The sequence below is a fragment of the Apodemus sylvaticus genome, chromosome 22, assembly GCF_947179515.1.
Source record: "Apodemus sylvaticus chromosome 22, mApoSyl1.1, whole genome shotgun sequence".
In the NCBI taxonomy this organism is placed as follows: Eukaryota; Metazoa; Chordata; class Mammalia; order Rodentia; family Muridae; genus Apodemus; species Apodemus sylvaticus.
The window spans coordinates 39,541,515-39,551,533 of record NC_067493.1 but is presented as its reverse complement, the minus strand read 5'-3'; the positions used below and the strand labels follow the sequence as shown (position 1 = coordinate 39,551,533).

Genomic DNA, 10,019 nt, shown 5'->3' with positions numbered 1-10,019 from the left:
ATCCAATGGAGATGCTCTATGGGCACGCTGGGGGCGGGCCAGGTGCGTAAGACTTTTCGAGAAGACCCGCATAGAGCACGTTGTTCTCGGCCTCTCCCTGAGCTAGGCCAGCCATGGCGGCGGTGAAGACCCTAAATCCTAAGGCCGAGGTGGCCCGGGCACAGGCAGCGCTGGCGGTGAACATCAGCGCGGCACGGGGCCTGCAGGATGTTCTGAGGACCAACTTGGGGCCTAAGGGCACCATGAAGATGTAAGCCCGGGCTGGCGGGAGGGCGGGCCTGGCGGATCGATGGCCGCAAACTCTAAGCGCTGCCTCCAGGCCCTGGCGCTGGCATTTTCTACAATGTCTGTGCTGCATCCCATCCAAACCACCCGATTCGCGCCTTTCGGGGCTGCCACTTGCACCCATTTCCTTTGGAGGAAGAAGGTGGCGTGTGCACCCTTCCTGAAGCCAGCCCCACAGCCCCGAGTTTCCTAGGATGTAGGAGTAAAGTCCAAATTTCAGGGGATCTGTTTTCTTTACCTTATTAGTTAGAAAATTAATAAAGTTCGCTGCGACATAGCGCTTTGATTTTTTTTTTTTTAACTATGCTCATATTCACTGTCTTTCTCGCCTCTCGTATCCGTTTCTCAAATTACACCTGCTTTGGAATCATATGTTTTATAGCCTCCTTTTGTCCCCTTTACACCTCTTTTTTGTGGGACTTTTCATTATGTATCTAGTTGAGATAGGGTCTGACGTAGTTACGGCTTGTCGCTCGCTCCCAGCGATTCACTTGACTTCAAGAGCGGGTGGAGGATATATACATCACTGACCCTTGGCTGCTTTGTGGAATTCTTGGTTTTTGTTTTTGTTTTTGTTTTTAATTGAAAAATCACATCCTTGATCATTAATTCCTGCTCATTTGACAGGCTTGTATCTGGTGCTGGAGACATCAAACTTACTAAAGATGGCAATGTCCTTCTTCATGAAATGGTAAGAGGCTGCCGTGTTTGGTTTAAAAAGCAAAATCTTGGCCTCCTGTTTCCTCTGAGGTGGATAAAATTCTTCATCGGGTCATACCTTTCACGCAGAAATATAGGAAGTGCTTTAGCGGGTGAGGAACTCCTGTGACGCGGGTCGTGTTTGGATCCTTGTTTTTGTTGTTAGACCCCCTTCTCAAAAACAGGGCTGTGGGTGAGAAAAGCAAAATCAAACGCTCACCTTTTCATCCAACTGCAGGAGAAATGAAAATCTCCCCTTGTTTGTTTAAGATGAATCTCTCTGTGTAGCCCTGGCTGGCCTTAAACTCTTAAATGATTACCTGTTTTCTGCCTTTTGAATGCTGGGATTAAAGCTGTGCGTCTCACACCGGGCTATCTTATAGTCATTTTTGTCCCAGGGATCATATTAATTTGACCCAGCTACCCATTTCCTTCACCAGAATTTTCAGGTCCTATAGTTCAAATCCCAGTAAAGGGAATGACTTGAATATCCAGACAAAATGTAGACATGCTGTACAGTCTAAAGTGGAAGGCTTTAAAAGAAGCCTGTCTTATGTTTTATCACACATTTAAATAGTTCTTTTTCTACCTGCAGCAAATTCAACACCCAACAGCCTCTTTGATAGCCAAAGTGGCTACAGCCCAGGACGACATAACTGGCGATGGCACTACATCCAATGTCCTGATCATCGGGGAGCTGCTCAAACAGGCGGACCTCTACATTTCTGAGGTACACAGGAGTCTCGTTTTTGTGCTATGTTGTTTGGTGGGCTATATTGGTGCACAGTGATGTGATGCTACCTGAGGGCACACAGTAGAATGGTCGGGCTGCTTAACTCTGGGAGCCTGTGCCAGTCTTAACCTGGTCTGGAATGAAAAAAAAAAAACCTCTCAACTATATGTAAATAATTATATAATTACATTTAACGGACTAGCCTCAAACTCACAAGAGATCTGCCTGTTACTGCTCCTACACCCAGCCTACGCTCTGATTTCAAAATAATGTGATTTAGTTTCAGATTAGATAAGAAGCAAGCTCTTGCAGCAAATGTCAGGAGCCAGTCTTGTTTTCATGGATTGCACAGTGAACACCCAAGTGTGCTTTGTAGTTCTCTTGGTCTTGACTCTGTGCTAGAGTAAAGTCTGTTCTTTTCCTCTGCATTGAAAGGAGTGCCGTGTCCTTTTAAATGTATTCAGAAAATCAGCACACCACCTTAACTGTAGTAAGTATGAATGATTCAGGGCGTCCCTTCAAACCTGACTGGACATAGTGACGTTTGGTGTTGAAGATGCAAATGTCGGCAGGGTCTCATCACTTTCTGGGTTATAGGGTCTTCATCCCAGAATAATAACAGAAGGTTTTGAAGCTGCAAAAGAAAAGGCACTCCAGTTTTTAGAACAAGTCAAAGTAAGCAAAGAAATGGACAGAGAAACGCTCATCGATGTGGCCAGGACATCTCTGCGGACTAAAGTTCATGCTGAACTTGCAGATGTTCTGACAGAGGTGTGTATTAAACAGTTGGGCATGTGGGGGGCAGTGCATGGGGAAAGTCTTCCGTAAAAGCCTGTTCTGAGTGTGCCCATGCGGGCTCTTCATAGGGATGCTGCTGTGTAGAGGGAGGGCTTAGGGTTTTCCCTGGGCAGTAACCATCTGATCTTGTCTTCAACGTGAAAAGATGGCATTGTTGACAGGCCAGGCTTAGGAAGGATAATTGACACTGTTCTAGAAAGTCTCTAGTCATTTGGATTTGCCTCCCTGGCCCCACCACATCCCCCTTGCACATTTAAGGGACCTGGTAGTCTGGTGTTTGTTCCGGTCAAACCAGGCTGATGAACATTCTGCTGTAATGCTGTCTTTGGGGGACTTTGGAGCTCCTCTGCTAGTTCACAGTTCAGTGTGAATTGCTTAGGGTGTGGTTACATATGTGGGGGGGATACGGTGGGTTGGATAGGGCTGAGACTGGAGGCCTGTGCCACCACAAAATAGCACTGGTGTTACCGGTTGGAGTTTTAGAGACAATTTTTCTTAAGCCTGTTACACTCTTCTTTACAACAGTAGAGTGTGTCAGCCTCTGCACATCACATCTATTAACGGTTATCCCACAGGCTGTAGTGGACTCCATTTTGGCCATTAGGAAAAAGGATGAGCCCATTGACCTGTTCATGGTGGAGATCATGGAGATGAAACATAAGTCTGAAACGGATACCAGGTGGGTCAGAGGACAGAGGGCCTCCCACCACTGAGCTCCCCACTCCTCCTAAGGATGGCACTGGTGGGAAGAGCATGCGCTGTGGAAATGAGGGAGGGTTATGCTGTGTTTGGACAGTATGGTTCTGAAATAGGAACATCAGTGAACATATATTGATCTGCTTGAGTACAGTGCATAGAAGGAAAAGCTTCATTCACAGGTGCTAGTTTGATGTATGAGTGTTCTATCTGTATGTACACCTGCGTGCCAAAAGAGGGCATGAGATCCCGTTACAGATGGATGTAAGCTACCGTGCGGTTGCTGGGAATTGAACTCAGGATCTCTGGAAGAGCAGCCAGTACTCAACCTCTGCATCTCTCCAGCCCTGAAAACATAAAGTGAGAGCCTGCTGGTAGTAGACATGCAGGCTTGTCATCTTTGTTTAGGTGGCCTGTCTGGTGTCGTAGAACACACCTTTTTCACACTTGTTCTTAGGTTTAACTGAAAAGTTGTTGAACAACTTTAGAACCTAGTGGATGTGTATGAAAATTAGCACTGTAACAATTATTTGATTTTATTAGTCAGTGTCACTCTCCCAAGCGTGTATGTTAGTAGAAATGGGATAAATTTTCCTGTTTTATAGCTTAATCAGAGGGCTTGTTTTGGACCATGGGGCACGGCATCCTGATATGAAGAAAAGAGTAGAAAACGCCTACATCCTCACGTGCAACGTGTCCTTGGAGTATGAGAAAACGTGAGTTTATGGCCCCTTGGGGGGGGGGGCTGACATTCTTTTTCCCCACTGTGAGGGCAGTAATGCAAACATGGGGGGTTGGGTTATGTGGTGCCCACTGGTACAGCCCTTGTTTCAATTGTGTCTAGCTTGATGCAAGCCCCTTAAAAAGCTAAGATAACATGGAAATCTCTCCTTTGCCTTCTCTTTTTCTTTTTTTTATAGAGAAGTGAATTCTGGGTTTTTTTACAAGAGCGCAGAAGAGAGGGAAAAACTAGTAAAGGCTGAAAGAAAATTCATTGAAGATAGAGTTAAAAAAATCATAGAACTGAAAAAGAAAGTCTGTGGTGATTCAGATAAAGGATTTGTCGTTATTAATCAAAAGGTAGGAGCTTAAAATTATGAATTAGTCTTATTTATTTTTAAGGCGAAGGCTATTGAAAAATGTTTGTTTTTATTCAGGGGATTGACCCCTTTTCTTTAGATGCCCTTGCAAAAGAAGGTATCGTAGCTCTGCGCAGAGCCAAGAGGAGAAACATGGAAAGGTGAGTGGGCCGGCTCCGGACTTGCATGGGAGCTAGGGTCATTCCCTTTGTGCTTCTCCTTGTGTTTTTGTTTTACTAGCATGTATTAATTGAGCAGAATCATTGATTTCCTTATTAAACACACAGGCATATGAAACGCTTTGATCATTTCACACACGTTCCCTGTAGCTCTGGTTCCCTTCTGTCCCTGTTCTGGCTCCTGTTTGCAGATAGTCTGTTCTTAGCTGGGTACTGTGGCACACACCTTCAGTCCCAGCATCTGAGGAGTAGACACAAGATCTCTTGAGTTTGAGGCCAGCCTGGTTTACAAAGCTAATTCTAGGACAGTCAGGGCTCTTACACAACCCAGTCTCAAAAAAAAAAAAAGTGACCTGGATTACACAGACCCTTGCTTTTGCTGTGGCAAACTATCAATTTTTAAATCTACCTTTAAAAACTTTTTTTGTGGAGCGAGTCCTGGAACTCATTCTGTAGACCAGGCTGGCCTCAAACTCAGAAATCCACCTGCCTCTGCCTCCAAAGTACTGGGATTAAAGGCGTGCGCCACCACTGCCCAGCCACAAAGAAGGTTCCTTAGAAATATTCCTCCTGGGCTGGAGAGATGGCTCAGTGGTTAAGAGCACCAGCTGCTCTTCCAGAGGTCCTGCGTTCAATTCCCAGCAACCACATGGTGGCTCACAACATTTGTAGTCTTCTTCTGGTGTGTCTGAGGAGAGCAATGGTGATATACATAAAATGATTCTTAAAAAAGAAAAAATATTCCTCCCACAGAAACCCATCCATATTCTGGTTTCGTTGTTGGTGTTTTGATGGCCTTGGCATGGAGGCTTTAATTGAGACTTAATGGGTCATTTACCCACTGGGTTATAATGAATGCGAAGGGGGCTGCTTTAAGATACACTTTCATGCAGCTATGAGAATCTCCTTGCTAAAAGATTGTTGATCTTCTTGAACCTGACCCCATGGCTTACTGTATTTTCCTTAATGTTTTTCACTGTTGCAGGCTGACACTAGCTTGTGGTGGGATAGCTCTGAATTCCTTCGATGACCTGAATCCTGACTGTTTGGGGCATGCAGGGCTCGTCTATGAGTATACACTGGTAAGTGTTTTCTTCCTAAGACAGATAGTATTTTGTTTCTCAGTGGTTGAGTAGGAAACTTTAAGCTCAAAAATAGATTTTTAACAATTTTATGGGTTTTGGTTGGTTTTGTTTTGAGACAGGTGGGGTCTCTATACTTCATGGGCTGGCCTGGAACTCACTGTGTACAGTTCTTTCACTGGGTTGAATCAAGGGTACTTGTAGGAACATGGGTGGTGGGTTATTCACTGGACATGAGCAATGGTGACTACACCATTTTAAAAATGACTTCCTCGTATGTTTTGGTGTGTTTGTGTATAATGTAAGTTGGCTTTTAATTTCTTTTGCACCTTGAATTGTTTCCGCCCTTCCATTTTTCTTTAATGGGAATATGGTGGGTTCCTATTACACTACCAACTCTTCATACACCCCTCCTGCTATTCTTTGCATAATCCTATTTGTATTTGTTGGGTTTGTGTTACACTTTTACTGTATAGCCTTGGAACTCACAGAGACCACCTGCCTCTGCCTTCCAAGTCATAGAGTTAAAGGTAAACACCATCATGTTTTTGACAATAATTTTTCTTCTACACAGGGTGAGGAGAAGTTCACCTTTATTGAGAAGTGTAACAATCCCCGATCTGTCACTTTACTGGTTAAAGGACCAAATAAGCACACACTGACTCAAATCAAGGATGCAATAAGAGATGGCTTGAGGGCTGTCAAAAATGCCATTGATGACGGTAAGACCCACTCAGTGTTGTCTGAGTTGTGTTCTGTTGCTAGTCTAAAGGCATGGCTGAATACTGTGTTCTTTAGTCAATAATTTACACAGCCAGACACCATGCAAGAGTAAAGTCTTCCTTTAAGATGGCTGATATGCTATATTTTATGGTATATCATTATTAAAAGTGAGTACAGTTAAATGACTAACGCTATGGGAAGGTTGGATCCCTTTGCTGTTGGCTATTAATTGCTCTTACTGTGACTTAAGAAACAAGTCTGTGCTGGGGGTATTCCCTGTTGGTGCAGCACCTGCCTAACGTATCTGAGACCTGTACCTCCATTTCTATTACTGCAAAAACAGATTCTGTGTGTGTGTGGTGTGCGTGTGTGTGTGTTCATTCACAAGCATGGCGGATTCAAAAACTATTGTCTTTTTTGTTTTATTTTGTATTTGGTAGGTTTTGTGTCTTTCTCTGTAACAGCAATTTCTCCTTCCCATGCCCAACAGGCTGTGTTGTCCCAGGTGCTGGTGCAGTAGAAGTGGCACTGGCCGAAGCTCTGATTAAATACAAGCCCAGTGTGAAGGGCAGGGCTCAGCTTGGCGTCCAGGCATTTGCAGACGCCTTGCTCATCATTCCCAAGGTTTGATACTTACTTAAATCTTAGTTTTGCTGACATGACAGCCTGTAGCTATAGTCTTTTGTAAAGGTTAGTTCCTACAGTAGAAAACTAGCTAGTTGTGGTGGCACGTGCCTTTAATCCTAGCATTTGTGAGATAGAGGCAGGCAGATTTCAGCCAGCCTGGTCTACATATCGAATCTCATGCCAGCCAAAGGTATTTGTAGCAAGGCAATAATACTTAAGAATCTCCACCTTCCCACATCCTGAGCCAGGCAAGCAGGAAATCTCTGCAGCTATACAGGAGAGAAAACTGGAGAAAAGAAGGGGAAACTGGCATAGAGGTCAGTCACAAACTAAGGACCATGTGGCAGGAAGAGAGGCTTAGCGGACACAGCTGCGTGGCACCAATCCAGTAAACCACTGCCTGTATCAGTTTTCACTGGTCTCTATTAGGTATTTGATAAAGATTAGCTTTAACCAGTGCTTTGATTTGCTAGGTTTGGGGTGTTTTAGACAGTTAGTTGGTCAACTATTCCTTGGCCTGTTCTTCAAAAAAGAACATAAATATAACATTATTCCCCGTTATATTCCCGTTATATTTATGGCTTGTATGTTGCATGTTAAAGCATGTAAACCACCAACCACCCCTACCCACCCCCCCCACCCCCCACCCCCGTGTGTTTGGTAGGGGAAAAAAAGGGGTATGCTGTAGTACATGTATGTATGATCAGAAGACTGCCTCTGGGGAACTTTGTTTGTTTATTATGATTGATTCATTTATTTAATGTATGTGAGTACACTGTATCTGTCTTCAGACACACCAGAAAAGGGCATCAGATCCCATTACAGATGGTTGTGAGCAACCTTGTGGTTGCTGGGAATTGAACTCAGGATCTCTGGGAAAGCAGTCAGTGCCCTTCACTGCTGAGCCATCTCTCCAGCCCCCCCCAGGAACTTTTTAAAATTGGAAATAACTGTTCATTTATTCTGGTTAACCCTCAATTCGCAGTGTGTCTTTTCAAGAATTAAATTTGTTCTCTAGGTTCTTGCACAGAACTCTGGTTTTGACCTTCAGGAAACCTTAGTTAAAGTTCAAGCTGAGCATTCAGAATCCGGTCAGCTTGTTGGTGTGGATCTGAGCACAGGTGAGAGTGCTGCGTCTGGTGGGTGGGGAAGCTGGAGGGGGTGTGGATGATAGGACAGTCTGGTACCAGTGCTGTGCGGAATAAAGAAAGCCTATGTCGGTAACTTAATAGAAGACGTTAGGGAATGAGGGAAGTCAAAAACACATGTGATGTGGTCAACAGCAATGTGTCCCAAACAGAAGAGAGTGCAAACATCTGGTAAGCAGTGAGCATTGTTGGCTGTAAGTGAGGCCTAAGAAGACACAGTTCACAGCCACGCTCCAGACTGGGTAGGGGCAGTGATTGGAGGACTCTTGGGCACTAATGGATAATGGTCAGGGATAGGCCATACTGTTCCTTTGTAGTTACAGACCCAGCCTGGGATCCCAGCAGAACTGAGACAGCAGGACCAAAGCCTGCATGCTGTCTTGGGCTGTAATATAGAAAACTTCATCTAAAAAAAATCTGAATTGGCCTGTGTTTCCTGTTTTATAATTGATAGGATTCTTAAAATAGAATGTGTTCTCTTGAAAAAAGCCTTTGGTGTTCCGGTTATTTGCAGGTGAGCCGATGGTGGCCGCAGAGCTGGGTGTGTGGGACAACTACTGTGTGAAGAGGCAGCTGCTGCACTCCTGGTGAGCGAGCTCGCAAGGCAGCTCTTGGTCAGTCAGATTCAGCAGTTGGGGTTGAAATCTGAGCTGTCCTCTTTTCCTCCCTTGCAGCACTGTGATCGCCACCAACATCCTCCTGGTCGACGAGATCATGAGAGCTGGGATGTCCTCCCTGAAGGGTTGAAGACTGCTGCCTGTGAAGCTGCGGAGTGTTGGGGGGAATGGTTATTTTTGTCCAAACTTCAAGTGATTTGGAAATTAGTTTTCTCTTCCTGATAGGAGAAAAGGAACAGGACATTTGGCACCTATTCAAATTATAATACTGTAAAATTTTACTTTTATTTTTGCATTGAGTGCCCAAAGACACTCAAAGCAGGTTATTTTAAACCCACTGAACAAGATGTTTTCGATACACTGATACAAAAATTACATAATAAGATAAGCGTGTTGTCTACCTTATAAGTGTTCTTTGAGAATTTGTAATGGTTTTCTCCTAAATAAGGCATGGTGATGCGTGCCTATAAGTCTAGCACTTTGGAGATAGTCAGGAAGTTCTATGCCAATTCAGGCTACAGGAGACCCCAGCACAAAAGAATAATTTGTGGATGTATTTGGAATTATCCAGCCAACTCCCTGTTAAACATGTAAGATTCTTGCCAGTGTAAAACACATCTGGGTAATTTATGGGTTTCATAGTATCTCTAATAAATACTTAACAGTGAAGCTACTGGATCATTCACACTTGAAATAACTTAAAATGCTTCAGATAAGCTAATAAAGCCAAGTTACTGCATAGAGGTTGGAGGATCAGAACTCTGCCCAGCTCCTCCGGACAACATGGGAATGCAAGAGGCAGAAACTAAATTTAAATTTACAAATTTAACAGCAAAAGAGAGATGAAGAGTGCTGGACAATATTGGTGCACGCCTGTAATCCCAGCACTTGGGAGGCAGAGGTAGGCAGATTTCTGAGTTCGAGGCCAGCCTGGTCTACAGAGTGAGTTCCAGGACAGCCAGGGCTACACAGAGAAAGCCTGTCTTGAAAAACAGGGAAAAAAGGGGAGGGGGGACACTTGGATCAAATACAGTTTTCACATAGCTGCCTCAGCTCGTTCATGCCTCTTCTCTTGGTTTCCATGTACTTGCTTTTATGTGTTTGATATCTGGAGGGAGGGGCTATTGTTTTTGGTTTGGTTTGGGACAGGGTTTCTCTGTGTAGCCCTGGATGTCCTGGAACTCACTCTGTGGACCAGGCTACCCTCGAACTCAGAAATCCGCCTGCCTCTGCCTCCCAGAGTGCTGGGATTACAGGCATGCGCCACCACTCCCTGGTGAAATAAAAATTTGAAAGCTGGTTTTGAGTTACACAGCTCAACTGAACAGACGTCTGAGTGGAGAAGTGACTCAG

The 10,019-nt window shown here is 44.4% G+C and overlaps 1 protein-coding gene and 2 non-coding genes across 3 annotated transcripts; all 3 read left to right on the top strand.

Annotated features, from left to right (window-relative positions):
• The first annotated feature begins 40 nt into the window (after positions 1-40).
• Cct6a (chaperonin containing TCP1 subunit 6A) lies at positions 41-9,335 on the top strand. The gene is made up of 14 exons (XM_052167756.1): positions 41-250; positions 913-976; positions 1,580-1,714; positions 2,315-2,488; positions 3,091-3,194; positions 3,817-3,927; positions 4,132-4,291; positions 4,369-4,451; positions 5,455-5,551; positions 6,126-6,273; positions 6,765-6,898; positions 7,920-8,022; positions 8,564-8,636; positions 8,724-9,335. The coding sequence occupies exons 1-14, from the start codon at positions 114-116 to the stop codon at positions 8,794-8,796; spliced, it is 1,596 nt and encodes a 531-aa protein (XP_052023716.1). The 5' UTR covers positions 41-113; the 3' UTR covers positions 8,797-9,335.
• Positions 2,062-2,196, top strand: LOC127673453 (small nucleolar RNA SNORA22). The gene has a single exon (XR_007975182.1). It is a non-coding gene; the product is annotated as a small nucleolar RNA SNORA22 (small nucleolar RNA).
• On the top strand, positions 6,324-6,453 carry LOC127673451 (small nucleolar RNA SNORA15). The gene has a single exon (XR_007975180.1). It is a non-coding gene; the product is annotated as a small nucleolar RNA SNORA15 (small nucleolar RNA).
• Positions 9,336-10,019: the final 684 nt, after the last annotated feature.

Bases quoted from the DNA above. Each gene is read 5' to 3' on its own strand.
- Cct6a (XM_052167756.1), top strand. From the start codon at position 114: ATGGCGGCGGTGAAGACCCTAAATCCTAAGGCCGAGGTGGCCCGGGCA. The intron at 6,899-7,919 runs GTTTGATACTTA...TTTGTTCTCTAG, and splicing joins CCTTGCTCATCATTCCCAAG to GTTCTTGCACAGAACTCTGG. The intron at 8,637-8,723 runs GTGAGCGAGCTC...CCTCCCTTGCAG, and splicing joins AGGCAGCTGCTGCACTCCTG to CACTGTGATCGCCACCAACA.